The sequence below is a fragment of the Anopheles coustani genome, chromosome 2 (genome assembly GCF_943734705.1).
Source record: "Anopheles coustani chromosome 2, idAnoCousDA_361_x.2, whole genome shotgun sequence".
Taxonomy (NCBI): Eukaryota; Metazoa; Arthropoda; class Insecta; order Diptera; family Culicidae; genus Anopheles; species Anopheles coustani.
The window spans coordinates 88530463-88549511 of NC_071289.1; the positions used below are offsets into that span (position 1 = coordinate 88530463).

Genomic DNA, 19049 nt, shown 5'->3' on the forward strand with positions numbered 1-19049 from the left:
ATCACTTACCACTGGGCGATATTTATATTTGTGTGTAACTTATATTTATAAAAATCCCTTTAGAAATGTACCACTAGAAGCAACCGACGTGTGTTCGTCTGAACGTTAGGAAACCCCTCGCTTTAAGCCTGTAATCCCCTTTCCCTTGCAATATTCTATAGATGGAAGTTTCGGAAAATAAACCAACAATAAAACATTGCCTAAATACCACATCTCGTTATGCGTTAGTTTTAACTGCTTTGTCTATTTGTATTGATTTATTATCAGCATGAGATAAACGTTTTACTTCTAGCCAACCGACCGATACCGCACTTCCGTGCGTTTAGGTTTTCTACAAAGTAGGCGGTGGTGGTATTGGTTACGATACAAATAAAATGGAAGCTTAAGATTGAAAATACATTACTCAAGTGTAACAAAAGAATGAAGAATGTTGTAATGCAGAAGAATTGCTACCGCATCGAGCTCATTTCATCCCCGGTAGCAAAATAAAACCTTACTGATAAATGCAGCGCAAAATGGATTGCATCGTTCATCTTTTTTTTTTTTGTCCTGGTACGTCAATCACGTGAGCAACGTGGAGCCAAAATGCTGTTTGTGGTTATCTCTATACAATAAAATCATCTTTTCGTTTCGTTTCAATTCCATGCTAGAGTGTTTAACAGTTACAATTTGCTCAAAGCTGGAAGCATAGTATTCCTACCGAATACAGTGTGGATTAATTTCTAAAGTCATGCTAATGTGATTAATCACCGATTACTTTGTTTCTTGTATATGTATATGGTAGTAACCGAAATATGTAAAATTTCATCTCTTCATTCTCTCTCTCTGTCTCTCTGTCCCTTCCCATAACGCAAATACTAGTGTACTCAAATGGTTTCCCCTCCCATTCCACGCAGTCTATCTGTTCGTCTATCCGCACCTTCTTGTCGTTAAATGTTTGTCTCAGTGTTGTTTTGAAATCACAGGCGCTAGGCTACTATGTTCGATCCGTGTTTTCGATCGTTTACATAAACGCGCTTCGCATTTGTTCTAGATGATGATGGGTACTGCTTTTCACAACCCCATGCGTATGTTAAAAGGTAAAAAAAAGAAAACTGTTAAAAAAATAATCCCTCAAACTCATTCACACCGTTGTTACGTCCGCGTTTGGATTATATACTAACGTTAACAGCTTATATGGAGTAAGAGTAGATAAGGCAAATTGCATTAATTGCACTTAACTATGTTCGCACTTTTCACCGTGTTTTACGTCTTTCCATACTTCTTCGTTTTGCCAATGCCCTTCTATTCGAGCCCTTCTCTTTGGATCAAGCTTTCGCGATACGAAGCGTGAACAAACTGCTGTACTGGTTTAAAAGGTGCTATTTAAAGGCGAAAGATCGAATAAAGGAAGCCACACACAGAGAGATGGATATCGTTGCCCTGAATTCATCGCCCCAACCGCTTAGGACGTTTGATCTTTCAGCCGCGATTGGGCACGCGTTAGTTCGGAGTCGGCGCGCACCCGGTTGAAGGCATCGGTCTTCACAAAATCCACCGTCGTGTACGGTGTGCGACTGGTTTGGACCACGGGTTTCGGTGTCACACCCGTTCCTGCTCCGTATGACGATTCTCCATCCCGATGATGATGATTATGATGATGGTGTCTCGAGGAACCACCGTACATTCCCGACGAACCGGTGGCAGAGAGACCACCATCGTTGACGGCGGAAGACGAAGTGGCCGCTAGGTTTTGGGAGCCACTTGTCCCGCTGTAAACACCACCACCGATACTGCTCGGTCCGGAGTAGTTTGTGTTGGCGGAGTTCGATTTTTGCGGACTGCTCGAGTGGTCCAGATCGAGATACTGTAAACGATCCTCGTTCTTTCCCGCGGCACGTGGAGATACCACCGACAGCTAAAAGGGGCGAGGGACAGAGAGCGAAAAGGAAATAGTAAATCATAACACAATTCCAATTTCCAATTCCAATTGATCTTAAACCCTCATAGACTCACCAAAGACATATTTGCGTCCTGCGTGTTGCCATAGGTACTTTCCGTGGCTTGATTCGAAGCTAGATTCAGCGCGACGGGGCCTCCCTTGCGACGCATAGAATTTGTCCCGAACTGTTCGAACGAATATACAAATAAACAGATTGTCTACGAAACTCTTCTCACTTTCCCCGTTGTGGCCTACCTTTGGTGTTGCCGGTTTACGTGTGCGATCAACGGTCGGAGGACTTTTGGCTGCCTGTTGTTGGCCACTTCCGCCACTCCCTCCACTCGCCGGGGGTGGTGGTGGTACCGGTGTGACTGGAACGGTCGAATTAACGAGTGCAATTTGCTGCTGCTTTACGCCCAGCGTAACTGATTCGATCGATTTCGTGATATCCAACGTCGAACGGGGCTTCAGGCGACGATTGATGGCCGGTGCTGAAGCGTCAGGCTGTAGTAAAACAAAAGGGGAAAACCGGCGTAACGTTAGCTACATTCCCAACACAAAAAACCAGCAACAACTCCTGTACCTGTTCACTGAAATCAAAGCGAAACACATTTCCCTCCACCTTCGTCGGGGCTGCGTTCGTGTAGCAGTGAGGACGGGGGCGTCCGAGCGTACCGCACTGGCTACCGCCAAATTCACTGATCAAATTCGGCGTACTCGATGCGACCAGATCGCAATGGCTGAGCGGCGACAGTAGGTCACCGTCCGCCAGATGCATGCTACTTCCGGTGGTGTACGGATGCTGATGGGAACGTGGAATATCGTAAAACTGCTCGATGTGCTATGGCGATAATAGAAAAATAAAGTACCAAATGTTAGAAACGATAGAGGGTAGAGAGCATGAGTAAACAAAATTATACTCACAGCAGACGCTTCCTTCGGTCCAATGGCGGGGGAAACATTTTCCGTATCGGATGAAATAAATTCTTTGCTCCTGAAAGTAAAAGAAAAATCCCATTAATTACTCGTAAACGTCAAATCCTCTATAGCAAACCGTTGCTATGGCAAATAATGTGGGTTGCTTATTGCACCGTTGAGTAAGTAATTAACGACTCTAAAGTTTTTTCACAACTATGTGACTCGACTCGTTGAGATGATTACAAAGAACTACAAAACCGACATTAAGTGTTCAAACCGATATCCGGTATGAAACAATTTGGTCTTTTTCATACTTGCTCTGTGTTATCTCATTCTTGCCATGTTAATACAAAGTTTAATAATGATTCACAACATACTTTTCGATTCCTTCCAAATTCATGCTCGTTCTTTTCGGTGGTCTCGGCGGGGCTCCTGCTGCTGGCCCAGCGCCTGCAGCTACGGCCATAGTGGACCCCCCATTCCCTGAAGATCCGGAGATTTGCTGCAACTTCTGAGATTGTTGCTGGTGCTGTTGTTGTTGTTGTTGTTGTTGCTTTTCCTCCGTATTGGGAACTTTGGAAAATCGCTGCACATACGTCCATCCAACGGCATCGTTTTCGATGGAACTGTCCGACGGTCGGGTGTTCCGATCGATCGTTCCACCAGTACCGCCGTTACCCATCTTCGCGCCACCTTCTCCGCTTCCACCCGAGGCACTCGTGCCACCTTCTCCACCACCTCCGGCGGCATTTGCCGTCCACTCATCATCGGTGAAGACACTCTCCGAATCGGACGGGCTCGATTTACCACTGCTCGGGGGGATCACGATGCCACCGGATGAGCCGGGAGTGGTAGCGATCTTCCCCGATGCTCCCGTTGGCGTTACCAACGACGAAGGCCCGACCGATTGACCGCCAACGTTGTTCCTCTTTGGTGAGTACGGTTGCTCGTTGTTGACGAGATTGAAGCCAATGTTGGTGTGGCTCCGGGGTGTTTCGTAGAACCGTGGATCGAGTGAATTGAGCGGCGTTACCGGACTACCCGAGTAGCACTCGCTGATCGGTATGTAGGGACCGGATGAGGTGCTTAAGGCCGGCGATGGTTGCTCCGGCCCACTATCAAACGCGTTCGAGGGGGACCGTTCGGTGAGCTTTAAATTTTCCGGAATTTTCTTACGATGGTGCTGCTGTTGCTGTTGTTGCTCAATGTTCAACGATTGTGTACGCATATGATTCACCAGTGGACTGCCTCCGTTCGCGAGCAATGTGGCGGAGGACGTCGAAGCTTCTCCATTTTTGCCACCCGGTTTCCCGCGAAGCGATTGGGATCGCTCAATGATCACGTCCAGGTTCGAGTACGCTTCGGCATTCGTTTGCGATGGATGCGCACCACCCAGCTTGGCCTCGCATATGATCGTCTCTCGGTTAGTGTAGTCCATCGATCGCAAGCCCATCATCTCCTCGTTCTGGTACGTTCCGTACGGGTTGTATGCCGCCGTTGCGGTACGTTTCGGCATTTGTTGAACGGGTGGTTGTGGCTGCGGAACCTGCTGCTGGTGCTGCTGCTGCTGCTCCATGGCAGCATCTGCCGTCACCGAGTGATTCAGCATGGTCGTTTCCGTTTCGTTCGACACGTCCGTTTCCGTCTGCTGCACAGCGGGAACGCCGTTGCCCGCGGTGGATCTTGTAGGGGCTCTCGTTTCCACCACCGTTTCGGCCATATTGATCGCATCGGCCATGTTGATCGCACCGATGTTATAATCTACACCAGGGAAGACGAAAAACAGAACCATTTTAGAAGCGTTTACTCTATTAATAGATATCGGTGCAAAAATGGGCACACACTATCGTTTCCTCCCTCTCCCCCGACACTCACATGGGCGATCGTCGACGGTTTGCGTTTCCTGCAGGCTGCAAACCTGGCAGATACAGTTCACCCAGCCACGCATGTCTTCCTCGGTGTCCGCCGCCAGGTAGTACGTTCGCGTTGGCGTCTTCACGTCGAACATGTGCGCGTACTTTTCCTTCTGCCGGTCCAACCGTAGCCCCGCGTCCACCTGTTCGCACTGGTCGAGATCGATGGTGCCCTTCAGCTTACGGCATTTCCGATCGGCGTAGTACTCGAGAAAGAACTGACCCGGCAGTTCGCCCTGCTTCAGCGTGAACCAACGTCTTCGCCATCGCTGGAAGGAAAAGAAAGAAGGAAGGAGAAATCGTGTGAGACAAACACAAACCGTTGTTTATCGTTCGGACTCGGCCAATAAGGATGGACGCTCGGAAACAGCGTCACAAAACGACGTGTCTTGCGGAACCGTTCGTTTAAACCGCGAAATGGACACACTATGAAACCGCGACACAGCGGGATGGCGGGGCGGGGGCTCAAAGGGGGAAGAAGTGTGGGACTCATTCTACAATGTTGCACAGAGAAACAACAGTATACGATGACATAATTGAGACCGCGGGGGTGGTGTTTCGGTCCGAATGAGTCCATCGGTCGCGCGTTCGCTGGAAACATCCAAAGCAACATCCAACATTGGAAATCAATAAACAAAGTCTTTGCTGCTTGCTTTCCCAAAGAGCGCACGAGTAGAATTTTAAATGAATCATTCGTCAAGTTGTCGTTGACGGTGTTGTTGGCAGAGAAAAAAAAACCTGATTCCCGGAAATCGTTTCCTTCCCTACCCTTCTTCCATCTCTGGTATCAACAAAAAAACAAACGATCGCCACCAGCCTGAAAAGTTTTTTAAACAAACAAACTCTACCAACGGAAACGCTTTTCCAACGTTCAAAATCGTACGAAAAAGTTCGCAAAAAAGTTTCTCAGACACTCCTTCGAACCGGATTTGAACCAGTGACCTATGGATTTCTATCGCTCTCGCACAACTCTACAGTCCACCGCTCTACCAACTGAGCTATCGAAGGCGCACACACTTCACCGGCCGTTTACCGTTCAGTATATACACTACGGCCCCTCTCTACCAACCACACACGCACGCGCTAGACTTGGCGCTCCTCTCTTCCTCCCTCGCCCCAACGGACGCTGCCCTCCCTCTCTGCGCGACTCTTGGACCGCGACTCTATCGCGCAACGCACCGCGAGTCGAACATTCGCTACTACGCACCGTGACCGAACTGAACCATTCCAATGAATGAACTGAAGAAAATAAAACATCTTTGGCACCCGCCTGTGGTGGACAGAAAAGTGAATGGACACCCTCCTGCTGCTGGCGACGGAAAACACGCTGGTGGTGTGTACTAAACAACACCTCCCTCTCCCAAACCGATGGGCCCCCTTGATGCCCTTCGCTGCTCGAAGATTCGCGTATGCTTTAAATGCCACCACAAGAAGAAAAAAAACATCGTTTATTTATGCAGCACACGAAGAGAAGCGAAGCGAAGAGAAGAGTAGAAAACAGCTAGACAAGGCAGGAATAGATAAACTATGCAGAGACCTTAAATTTTCGGGTCTGGTTAGCGTCCGTTCGATCCCACCGGAACCGTTGCTTGATAAGAGGAGGTACCGTTTTGAATGGCTTGCAGTGAGCAACACCCTTTTGCCAAGCATCTCCACTATAGAAGCAGCATCCACTTTATACACCCAACGGTTCACAAACAGTTTACAAATAAACTTGGCATTTTCACGAAATTGTTTAAATATCTATATTAGGCTGTATTATAAATTTTTAAGTTAAGTTAATTCTAATAAGTTCAGTTATGATCATTATGGGCACATTTTGATCTTTGAAATACTACACAACGCAATTCGAAGAAACGATGGTAGATCGTTTGTGAAGGGATGCAGCATTCGCTAATTATTAACAAATGGGGCGTGGTAGTGGACATTTTGAAAACATTTATTTCGAATATGCTTCGTTCGTTTGCCGATAGAACGGGAGAAAACTTACTCGAAGTCTTTAATCATCACCCAAGGCGAAAAGAAAGTGCATCCGTTCGTAAAGGGCATCATGGGTATGGGTTAATTCGATATGTTTGTGTGCTGGTCTTTTATTTATGCTGGCAACATTTTAAATGCATCCTAGCGATGGAGATGAAATGTGAGACCAAATTCGTTCAGCAAAATACGTGGTACATGCCCCATTCTCTCTTACGTTCCTTATGTCTTATCCTCATCTTCCCAAGTGATCCCCAATCCATCGAGCCTTCGCGTTGGAATGGTTTAATTAAGATTAAATGTGTCCTCAGCATTGGTCTTCGTGCTCAGATGAAGACACTTCAATGCTTATACAATCCCCACAACTCTTTTTTTTTTGTTGGAGGATAACTTCTGATTCACTTTAATCAACGAACGGAGTTCACATACCCAATTTAATGTCGCATCATGGGCAGTATCAACAGCCAAAAGTAACAAAAAACGAACCATCACCAAACCTTCAGACCGACAAATGGCCGGCAGAATAATGTGCAATCGTGCTGACGAATCGAGCGAGCTCCCATTTTAAATCGACCTCGACGGCAACGGAACCACGAAGCATGTTTATTCGAGGTAACGAGAGGAGGAACCGTTCTCACCCTCATTCTACCCCTTCTATCGTCGTACGTCGCAGTAAAGTTTTCCACAGTGAATCTCCCGTACCTGGCACACTATGCACTATCTGGCCATCCTCGTAACGCTCTGGTCACGCGCTTTATTATTGGATTGGATGCTATATCGGGCTGGATGTGGGGATGGGATGGATGCGTTCACAAGCTCCCACGATACGCCCGCCCCGTCCCCCGTTCTCGGCTGGGTTGTTTGTGCGTGTGGGAGTAAATTGGTGGCCATCATCGCGATCCCATCATCACCGAGCGCCGTCGAGAGATGAATAGAAGCATCAGTTTTGTCTCGCCGACGATAAAGACGACGATGGGATGAGATGCACTGGAATCGGTGCATATCACCGTGGACAGCCTCAACGGTTGTTGGATGACCAGTAGCCAGTAAATTCCATTAGACACAAACAAACCGATGATCTATATAATATACCGTTTTTTTCAGTAAACAAATTTGATCCTAAACAAACAGCCCACAACATTGCGGTATCAATGAAAAATACTAAGCATTTGTGTAAATATCATTTTCTTGCCAACAATTACACAACTCTCAAAATTTAGCATGCAATTCTGTCAAGAAACAACTGTACCAACAAAATTCCAAACAATATCGAACATCCTCATTTATTCAATATGAAATGCCTCAAAGAGTAGATTTTAAAGCTGTTAAAATGTTTTACTTGGTTTTAAAAACCTACGGAATGTTATTTGAACATTGCGTGTTTATAAAAAGTAAGCGTGAATTCATTTGAACTCAGTTCCACAGTTCATCACCCGATCAAATGTCTACAAATGGGATCCGTGTAAACTCATGTTACACCAGACTCAGTTTAATGACTCCGACTTTCCACAAGGTCCGCCCTTTCGCCGACAAGGTGGACAAGTCTGCTGTAGGAAATCTAACGCCAAAGATTAAATCCCCTATGAACACCGTGAAGGTCCAGTACATCCAACTCACAGCGGTTAAAGTCTTCGCCGTGCGGCTGCGTGTGGACCATGTGCAGCGGTATGGCCTCACCGAGGAAGTAGAGTTGGTGGCCAAGACGAACAGGAAACATAGGCAGATCAGCTTCCAATTCAAGGTAAGCACATCTTGTTCCTGTACATTTGTTTTCTTCTCGAACACACAAACACACACACACATACAAGCTCTGTTCGACCTGGGTGGGCGCACACCGGCCAGGCGACGCACGATGCTCATACATACAAGACGCGCGGGAAGAGAACAACCCCGTAGGAGATCTCATCCGAAGATCACAGGGCGCGAAAGCCGCGCGAGAAGAGGAGGTAAAGTGAAAACGCGATCATTTCTCGTATTTCGATAGATTCGTCCGGTGTGCCCCTTACCGGCATCCCTTCGTCCCCCTTCGGTGAAGCCGGGTGGGTCCGTTGATGGGAGTCTAATTAGAGCCGGTCTTAATCGCGGAGGTCCGCCACAATCCGGCACTAGACGGGACGGGTGGGTTTCATTCTCGGATTTCCTATAGTTTTGCCTTCAGATGGTGATACTGATTCAATCCAGCGAGTTTATAGCCTAGCCAGCCCGAAAACATACAACTTATGCTTTGTGGTTGAGAATGTTGCATTTGATAAACACAATAATGTCCCGACAAATTGGTTGCTTGGCGAGTCAACTCTCACGGGGGATATTGGCCGTAATTTGCATTTAAACCTTTGTACCTATGACATCATCAGCTGCGAACAAAACTGGCTCACTGCTGACCCAGCCCTGTCGAAACAGATGTGCAATCGAGGGAAAATGGTATTGATTTTTCCAGGCAGCTAGCTTTTACCTCAATTGTCCAGCCAGTCATTAGAATGCTGTCTAAGCCGGTGTGGAGGATTTGAGAGAATCTTGTATGCTTTCTACTTTCTTAACTACGACAGCATGTTTCATTCCATGGCAAGAGCTGATCAGCTTAATATTTTTGGTGTATAAAAAACCAGCTGCATCTGTACATCGGAACATAGTGGAGTGCTATGGCTGGTTTCCATTTTTCCATAACAATTAGCAAGACCATGGTCGCGCTTTGGCCAAGGCCGTAGCAATGGAGCGGGACCGGATGGTCCCACTGGAAATCGCGAATGTAGGCGCGTCGACGACAAAAGCGCAGACACCTAGACGGAGCATGACGTTACGATGACAGGGAAGTGCGAGTCACAGAGGTGGCGCGGGAATGGCGGATTCTGAAAAGGAAAACGAATAATAAAATAATACTATGACTCACCGCACGCCAGATTCGCTTCGTCGGTGGCGATTTGATGAGCCAGCCCTCGTGGTAGACTTCTTTATTCGTTGCCATCTGGTTGGAGGGATTCTTATCGTTACGATGCTTTTCTGTTCCTCTTATTCGCCCGTCTTCAGCCGGTATATTTCACGTTCTCTACGGTCCCCACCAGCTGGCTGGAGTCGTTCGTTTCTGCCCGAATGGTTGCTTCGATCGATCGGTTGATAATTCACGGTAGGTTTCACGACGTAAGAGGAGTGCTTTGTTTCGCGAATCAGCTTCAAGGTTCTACGTTGCGGATTCCACCCAGAGCAGACCGCATTGGGATGAATGCAAATCGATGTCTATCGGTTGCTAATTTCTATTTTCAAACGAACTTTGCTTTGTTACTTTGTAGGTAATATTCGTGAGTCACCTCTCCGCAGGAACCTCAGAATTGATGCTTAACGTAAAAGGTTGCTGACTTTTATAAAATTAAATCTAATTGTGAGGGCAATAAGAGCCAGAGTTTTGAAACGTCCACCATCAGCTATCGATCGGTTGTGTCTTGGCTGTTATTGTTGACTGCGATGCATTTTTCCAACGTGCATCCATTTCCAAAGGTCGACGTGCGCTATTTAGTAACTGGTGTCGCAGTTCCCGTCCGGCATCGTCAGACCGCCGGAGAAAGTCGGTTTGTTTATGCTCATCTTCGTTTTGCCGGATGAGCTCCGTTCCGCTTCCCTTTCTGTCGCCGTCGTCAAGTGATCTTCTGACGCAGCCCGCACAAAGTAAACCGTTTTTATGTCGGACAACGAGTTGCAAATGCTGCCGGAATGAATGCTGCTGCTGCTGCTGCTAGTGCTGCGGTTGATTCATACGATTGTATAAATTTATATACAAACAAACAACCCCGCGACTCGTGCGCGTCGTTTACCGAGAACTCTTTTATCAATCTTGCATGATCCAGTCGGAGCTTCAAGTGCGGGCACGGTCGTAGACATACACACATGCACATCAAGGCACAGGCAACACAGCTTATTTAATATTTTTACTTTTTTCTCAAATCAGACACCATTAGAATGGAGCATAGGTTTACTTTTTTGCACATTAAAACATCGGATGAGGCTGCGAGGCCTTCAGATTTGCACTAGCTGGAGAATAACAACAATCGAGATATCTTATCACGTTTCCGAAACAAATACCAGCGGAATCATAACACGGTGAAATCTTTGTTCTGGAAAATGTTTATGCTACACTCGCTCCTCTGCTAGACGATCGAGTAATCGAAGATCGATGTGCAGATTTCTGCTCATGTAAAGCGCTCGCCTTCCTTTCCATTTCCACTCTTAACACAGAGTTTTATGTTAATCACTTCACCATTTTTCGTCAAACGGTGTTGAGCGTTTCACTTAAATGCATTGTGCAGTGCTTTAACAACGGGGTGGTAGAACCAGCAAATCAAAGAACAAGTACAATATGGGCTACGTTTCAGGCGACACCGAACACAACACAGCACGTTTCGCTTTCTGCGGGAAACCACGACGATCTTCTTGAAGTGTTTTTCGCCACCCGCGAGTTGATGCACTGTATTTCCGAACGAATGCAGCTAAAATCATCCAAAATTAAAACATGAATGACGAAGACTATTGGAGCGCCATGAACAACCAGCAGCAGACGACTTTTCTTTTCTTGTACAGCGTTTGTTGCCTGCGAGCTAGGGATGTGCTGTCCGAGCCGGACCCGACTGGACTGGACTGATCCGATCCCAGCGTAGAACTTTTCAATTAGATCCCAGTTCTATACTGAACAGCTCCTCGTGCTATTTGTATGGGAATTCATTGTTCATAAGAAATAGGTTGTTTGAACTGGCAGAGATTGGGAATTAAATAGGATTTCATGTCAATTTTTCGAATGCGAATTAACAATTTTGCTCATCAGAGTTCAAAGAGCCAATCCCTTCCCGGAGCTTCAATTTCCATCACTATAGCGCTGCACGATTGACATTTCGTTTTGTTTTGATTCGATCATCCCCACTGACAGCTGATGCGGCTGTCAAACGTTGTATCAACTGTGGCATTACAAGCAATCAAAATCCGCACTCTCATCGCAAGTTGTTCTGCACTGCTAGTGGCGTGCTTGGAAAAACATTCATTTAGAAAGAATATTTGTGCTGAAAGATGTCGTCCCGCTACGATCGTGCTATTACTGTGTTCTCACCGGACGGCCATCTGTTGCAGGTCGAGTATGCTCAGGAAGCGGTTCGCAAAGGGTCCACCGCCATTGGCGTCCGCGGGAAGGATGTTGTTGTGCTTGGCGTGGAAAAGAAGTCGGTAGCGAAGCTGCAGGAAGAGCGTACGGTGCGTAAAATCTGCCTGCTCGATCACCACGTAGTGATGGCTTTCGCCGGGCTTACGGCCGACGCCAGAGTGCTGATCAATCGCGCCCAAGTCCAGTGCCAGTCGCACAAGCTGTCCGAGGAGGATCCCGTAACGCTGGAGTACATCACCCGGTACATCGCGGAGCTGAAACAAAAACACACCCAAAGCAACGGCCGTCGTCCGTTCGGCATTTCGTGCCTCATCGGTGGCTTCGATTACGATGGGGTACCGCACCTGTACAAAACGGAACCATCCGGCGTCTACTGCGAGTGGAAGGCAAACGCTACCGGCCGGTCGGCGAAGACGGTACGCGAGTTTCTCGAGGAACACTACTCGCCGGAAGCAGTAAGTACGGAAAAAGGAACCATCACCCTGGCCATCAGAGCGCTGCTGGAGGTCGTACAGTCGGGACAGAAGAACCTCGAGGTGGCGGTCATGAAGCGCGATGAACCGATGCGAATGCTGGATGCACAAACCATCGAGGAGTACGTTAAAAAGATCGAACAGGACAAGGAGGAAGAGGCAGAGAAGAAAAAGGCAAAGAAATGATTTATCAAATGTATCACCTCGAAGCTCTGCATTGTTGTGCTTAGTTACGCCTAAACGGAAGGTTCGGGAGCATCAAGTCTGAAGTGGAGGGTTTAAAATACATCTTATTCTAATTGATAAAATCAATTGTCAGTTCTTTCTTTTGAATACAATAAAGTAAGGTAATTTTCGGAAATCATGCCTATGTTTTTCCGCAACATTAAACGATTAGAGGCTCATTAGAAGACATCACACCACTTAAAAACATTAATCTTAACTTTTATTACAGCTAAGCACTATAAAACCCACCCTTCTCACTCCATCCACCCGATACGTTCCCCATTTGATTTCGTGTTGGTTACCCCCAGACATTAGGCACAAATAGCTTTTTCTTCCGCGGTACACTGGGACGGAGAGGAACAGGCGTCGTTGCTTGCGTCGTCATGTCCACTGGTTGACCTGAATCTTGTCGTCTGTTTAAAAAATATGTTTCAAAGTGTAAGCATTTAACCCCTTACAAATATCACTCGAACAGTCCTACCTTCGACTATAATACGGCGAACTGTCCCTTCGGTCATTCCAGCTATCAGCACTTCCGGAAGGATAGTAGTAGTTACGCTGGTAGTAACTGTTCCACTGTCTTCGGGCGTAAGGATCGTTCCAGGCGTACCGGTTGTCTTGACGCGTTCGATAATCTTCGTAACCTGGTACACCGTAGTAATCAAATCTTCCACCTAAATTCCCGTTTTGTGGCGCACTGGGAGCAATTGAATTCGATGGATGTGAGTAGTAATAACCGTTCTGTGAAGGTCTATAAAAAAAAGAATCGGATGAAAGTTTGTTGCTATCTGCACATAATATTTCAGAAAAAAAGAACGATTCACGCACTGCGCCCAAGAATCACCCGCCGATGGGGCATTGTAGTAGTACTGATTAGTTTGATATCCATCTGATGGATAGTAGAATGCAGCAGCTAGCACTACCGACCACTGTAAACTTGCCACGAACACGGTGAACAATAACGTTCCCACCGACCACCGATCCACCCTTGAAGAAGGCATTTTCTGTACTGTCCCTGAATCAGAGCGGTCACGTCTATTAGTTCAAAGCTTTTAGCACACAAACTGCCTCACGACAGCGCAAGCCGATGCAACAGGCTAGCATAAATTGCGTTCTTGTAGCTGGTTCGTGGCGAGTGAGTGCGCACCAACGACTCTGCGTCATGATGTTGACCGAATCAATTAGCATCTCCCGGAGCAGGAAGGAAACGTGGCCCCGTAGACAAATGCGGAGCCTGCCCGGCTGTGCTAAATGCTGACACTGTACCAGCAGCCATGGGTAACGATAACGCTAGAATTACAAATGCGGTTTAAAACGTGAGTCAACGGAAGTTAATTTTTCGAAAAGCCTACTTTCAGATGCATCACGATACCTGCGGTGAAATGTCTCTGATGTTAGCACGTGCCCGTAAGAATTGACCCACTTGGGTGATGATCTTCTATACCAAATGAAACAAACATAGAAACTACTAGGAAAGTGGCCTAACTTCCCAGGCACGGAACACATTCAGAGAAAGCGAATGTGCGATCCTTTCCTTCGGTTCCAAATTTCACACTTTACGGTGTGGCCTCATTCAAGTTTGAACTTGCGTGCGTGCGTCTGCCCTCATACACTAATTCACGGCTGCCCATGAAATCGCTGTACGTATTTTTAGCATCGAACGGTTGGACTCGAATCCGATCGTAAAGGGTTAGTTCGATATTCTTAAGTTCTCCAGTGTGTTCTGGGTTCTTTCTCAAACCGACCGAAACACATCTGGCTGAAGGTGAACAAACCTAGAGGTGTGATATTCTCGCGCATTCTAGCGTCTTATTCTCGATTGATTACAAATTGATGAAATTTAAAGACATAGGAAATTGTAGAAAAACACAACAATTTGTTTTATTAGCATACCTTAACTAAAAGAAGCATTTAAATCTACTCGGTGGAATAAGTCCATCGTGTTCAATATAAATAATTTCCGTAAGAAGATTACTTAATTTGCAAGTCATTATCACATTTGATACATCGCGCCACCCGGTCGACTCGCACATTTGGCGGTCGATTGTGTCCTTCCTTCCGGGGTTTCGAATTAAAACCGCCGAGACGGTTCCTGTCCTGCGTAGTAGTTGAAGTCTATCTTGTCTGGGTTGGATTTCGACAGCTTTACGCTATCGTTTACCAGTTGCTTCTTGATCTGCTGCTGTCGATAGACGAACACTGGCCGGAAGATGATAGCACGCTTGCTTCGAACCGCTGGGTTGTTATTGGGTATGTCAATTGCACTGTCTGCATCCATCGGAAGCTGCTCGTGGCTTGCTGGCGTAATATCTTTCGCAGGAGCCGCTCGGACTGACGTAATCGTACCACAAATTACGATCGCAAAGAGGATCACCGCGGAAATCACCTGAAATGGTAGGTAGGCAAAAATGTTATTAGTCACTTATTACTTTCACCCGATGTATGTTCACTTCCTCAGATTCGGCAAGGATCATTTACCTGCATATTGAATTTCATTTTTAACTGCTTTTAGTAACTTTTGCTTTCACTTAATTTCCACGACGAGTAAGTTCTGGATGTATTTTCCACCTTGCAGAGTTCTTCTGGATTATCACAAGTTCTTGTACCGCTCTGTGTGCTCTATCACGACCGTTCTATGCTGCTGCGTGTTTCGAACTGATACCTAACCGGATAAACAATGGCCACATTTATACCTCCAATCGGGTATCTTGAGCATACTAACCATTTAGCACCTATCAGAAGAAAAAAAATCCACAAATTTTTCGATTCGTGAACGTAATTTCCATCCTCCCCGGAGACAAATGCCACGCTGAATCAGCCGCTAGGATCCATGATGAATGATTGGACTTCCTATTTTTAGACATCGGAAAAAAATGTAAAAAAAACACAGGTATTAAATAATGTTGAGCATTCAAATTAAGCAATATAATTGTTCGTCGATCAATCAATTGAAAAATGTTCAACATGTTCAAATTACCCCAAGGTTTAATTGTAATCAAACTGTTAGTAGCGAGCATAATGTTTCATATATGTTCTCGTTTTTGTTAATAATACGAATATGGTGTATGTTGTTTGCTTAATAGTGAGTAATAGATTCAATTTCCAAAAAATACTTTCTGTGTTAGTACATAAAATAAATTTGAATGTAGGAATTCAAGCTCTTAATGTAAGTTTCAAGTAAACGTTCAATTTTCGACTCACGATGTTTCTTTCTGCAGCTTAAATGCGAGTCGAATATGAAACCATAAGAACAGCATCACTATGCGTGTGTGTGTAAAATTGTGTATCATTGACATACGTTCAACAGAGACTGACGCATTCCAAGGACTAAATATAACTTGTAGTATTGATGAAAAATGTTGCGCATGAATCGTTATGCTAAGAATTCCCCTGAAAAGCTGCTTCCTACCTCCAGTCATATATTGCACAATATCGGGTTTCCCGGGACAAGCCTATCCGGTTGCTTGAAGCCCTGCTGCGCTGTTCGGTAATTAAGACATCACGCATTTATCTGGATGGACATTTTCATACAACTTAGCATATTTCTGCTACTACAGAACGTTGATTTTCTGTGCCATATGGCGTGTTGGGGGTCGCGTTAAGAATAGAACGATTGATTCACAACCCCAAGCCCCTTGTGTTGGTTTTACGATTTAGTACTAACGTATTAACTCTGTATGTGAACAACAAATAAAAAGCTTCGGTACGTGTTTGTTTAATTGAAATCATCTCAGTTCACGTTAAAATTCCACTTTTCGAATTAAGTTTGATGCCGAATATCAAATATTAATATGTTTGATTTGATTGATTTTATTTATTTCTTTCACCTCCAACTAGTCACTGCGTGTGTTTTCTTCCCTTATCTTTAACTTCTATAACGCAAAGCCCAGAAAAATACTAAAATAACGATTATCGGTCTAATGATTTACATATATATTTTTTTATAAAACTTAACACCTGGTATATCTTCACTTTCCTATAAGCTTAACTATACAAAACATAACAGATTGAAACATTTGATACTTCTTCAAGCATCGTTACGCGGTAACTTCTTTTGAGTAAAAAATGGCCCGTGCACTGTCCATTCTAAAACGGAAATAAACTCGAAGGGGCCTGTCTGGCGTAGTAGTTGAGGTCTTCCTTATCCGCATTGTATACACTCAGTCTTGGGTGATGGTGGATCTGCTGCTGCCGGTACACGAACAGTGGTCGAAAAATAATTTCACGTTTGTGCCGATTCAGTATCACCAAGGCGGTGGGAAGCGAGTCCAAGTGTCGCTTTTGGATATTTGTTTCGTGCTCAGCATTAAGCACTTGTGTTACAGGACCAGCCAATACTACCGATAGTGAACCAAACAAGGTGATAAGACTAAGGAACCTCATTTTGTCAAACTGAAAGAAGTAACAAGATCGAAATGTACAAACACCTTCTACGGTGTCCTTTTAAATCTTATGCTTAGTTACCTCTATAAAAATGGTAAAATGTAGATATTTCCTCAAGCTTAACGGGTAGCTCTTCCTTGCTTGCGTTATTGCTTAGCTTTTGCTCGCGGATTTCAATTTTCATGTAGTTGTACAAAACCACTATGCCTGTGATGAGCCGTTCGTTTTTTTTACGAAAACTTTACAATAGAACATCGTACCGATCACTTCGAACGAACGAATGCAACTGGCCCTCCGATGGCAGCGACTCATTTAATAAAACAATATTCAAAGACCCAAAGGTTGACAACACAACCGAAAACACTAGTTAACACCTCCTTCCGTTATTAACTGCCGTTTATTAAATGTCAACCTCGTGCCGTCATGGCCACAGCACGCAACGTGCCCTGAGCATGCTTCAACCTTTTAAAATGTTATGTTACATATGGTACGCTGATTCAGCTCATGATTACATGATAAGCTGACTTAGCTTTAACATTGTTTCCTAAGCTACCTTTGGATTATTTTCTCCAGCCCAGTTTGTTGCACGGGTACCAAACTTAAAAAAATAATAAATTAGTAGCAGAAAAACTTATCATAGCATACTGGCGGGAGTAATTGATCAATAGAGACGAGAACCTTATCAAATGTGAGTCATTTATTTTGAGTGTTTGTGGGAGACCATTGAAACAGTAAAAATTCTTCCAAAATTAACATTTCTGTAACTTACCCATTTATGCTTGAATAACATGAAGGACTGCAGCCTTGCCTGATGTCTTCTATGTCAGCCAGCTAGGTCAGCTTTGGCCAATTAACACCAGATTATTAAAACGCCACCAGACATCGAAAAGGTCAAAATAGACACATCCGTAAACCCTACAAGAAAAAGGATGCAGTTTGGTTTTAGTATCGCTATTTATAGCTCCTGTTGTAACCATGGCTACTTCATCACGTGTTTTGAAACAAAAAAACGCAATTTTTACCACCGTATGTTAAAGTGAAACAATCCATAAAACTACCCATTGCATAATTTCTTTCAAGTTCTAGCTATTTACTCATAAAAATCAACTCCAGAAAGGTGTACGTTACCAATAAATAGCTCTATTCTGTTTGTCCACTTATTTTATGCACTTGTTTGTGTGTTTATGCTTTAGTAGCTGCTTTCGTGGCGTTGCTCCCTTGTTGTGTGTCGGTTTAGGTACTGCGTTATTGCACCGTCGGTTTTCGTTTGTTTGTTTTGGAGTTTAAATTTTCCATTAACAGTACAACACGCTATAGAGGATTTGTTTGTAGCGATTTAGATATTGAGTGAGGAACACATGTTTTTTACTTTATGTGTCTCTACTAGCACTTGCTTGTACATTTACACCGACACGCTGAGTTGAGTTAAGAAGCCGTTCCTTTTTTTCCTCTTGATCTTTATAAATTTTTTTTAGCCTGTTCCTTGTTCGTAGCAAGTGTGGTGATGCCTTTTTGAAATATCATATGAGTATCTTTTCCAATTTGGTTAACGCGTTACAATGCTCTGATGTATTTTTATCTATTTTCGAAACATTTATATAATCCTTTTCTTTTGTCCGGTCATGGGTAACTAATTGCCTATGAATCCTGTTCTTTTTTTAAATTTCGGCCTTGTTTTACAAAAATAGTTAAATTTTATCTGTTGTGTACTGAATTGTTTTACCTTTCCCAGTGCATTCTTTGCTCACCTGCTTGTCGTTTGCTTCATTTTCTTTCGTTTTCATGTTCATCGCATGCTCATGTTAAACATCTTCGTTTTACTTGACTTGTACAGACTTTCATTTATTGCTGACATCAGGCGGTTATATCGCTAAGGAGTTTGATTTCACTTGTTTATGTTCTCCACTTTGGTGCATAGTGTTGTGATGTTTTACTTCTTGGTATCTGCTTCAAGCACATGCTATTTCATTGTTTCTATTTTATGCTCTGGTTTGCGTGATGTAATTATCAGTTTTTTTATTGAACCAATTCGCCCCTATCTCTTGAAAATGAAACGTGTGTAAAGTTGAGGGAGTGTAAAAAATTGATTTCTATCGTCTTTC

At 44.7% G+C, this 19049-nt stretch overlaps 3 protein-coding genes and 1 non-coding gene across 5 annotated transcripts; 1 reads left to right on the forward strand and 3 right to left on the reverse strand.

Moving 5' to 3' along the window:
• Positions 1-490: 490 nt before the first annotated feature.
• Positions 491-11245, reverse strand: LOC131267729 (protein daughter of sevenless). Of its 2 annotated transcripts, XM_058270672.1 has the most exons (9): positions 11072-11245; positions 9617-10749; positions 4715-5021; positions 3217-4600; positions 2846-2915; positions 2505-2762; positions 2177-2425; positions 1996-2106; positions 491-1897 (listed from the first exon to the last, which is right to left on the reverse strand). In XM_058270672.1, the coding sequence occupies exons 2-9, from the start codon at positions 9689-9691 to the stop codon at positions 1445-1447; spliced, it is 2907 nt and encodes a 968-aa protein (XP_058126655.1). In that variant the 5' UTR covers positions 9692-10749; positions 11072-11245; the 3' UTR covers positions 491-1444. The 2 variants fall into 2 exon arrangements, with proteins under 2 accessions (XP_058126655.1, XP_058126654.1); XM_058270671.1 differs by having other exon boundaries at positions 9617-11245.
• Trnay-gua (transfer RNA tyrosine (anticodon GUA)) lies at positions 5667-5760 on the reverse strand. The gene is made up of 2 exons: positions 5724-5760; positions 5667-5702 (listed from the first exon to the last, which is right to left on the reverse strand). It is a non-coding gene; the product is annotated as a tRNA-Tyr (tRNA).
• Positions 11246-11667: 422 nt separating the features above from the next.
• Positions 11668-12700, forward strand: LOC131267742 (proteasome subunit alpha type-7-1). The gene has a single exon (XM_058270689.1). The coding sequence runs from the start codon at positions 11776-11778 to the stop codon at positions 12523-12525; it is 750 nt and encodes a 249-aa protein (XP_058126672.1). The 5' UTR covers positions 11668-11775; the 3' UTR covers positions 12526-12700.
• Positions 12701-12862: 162 nt separating this feature from the next.
• Positions 12863-13565, reverse strand: LOC131265279 (uncharacterized). The gene is made up of 3 exons (XM_058267540.1): positions 13393-13565; positions 13046-13315; positions 12863-12977 (listed from the first exon to the last, which is right to left on the reverse strand). The coding sequence occupies exons 1-3, from the start codon at positions 13563-13565 to the stop codon at positions 12863-12865; spliced, it is 558 nt and encodes a 185-aa protein (XP_058123523.1).
• Between the last annotated feature and the right edge of the window lie 5484 nt (positions 13566-19049).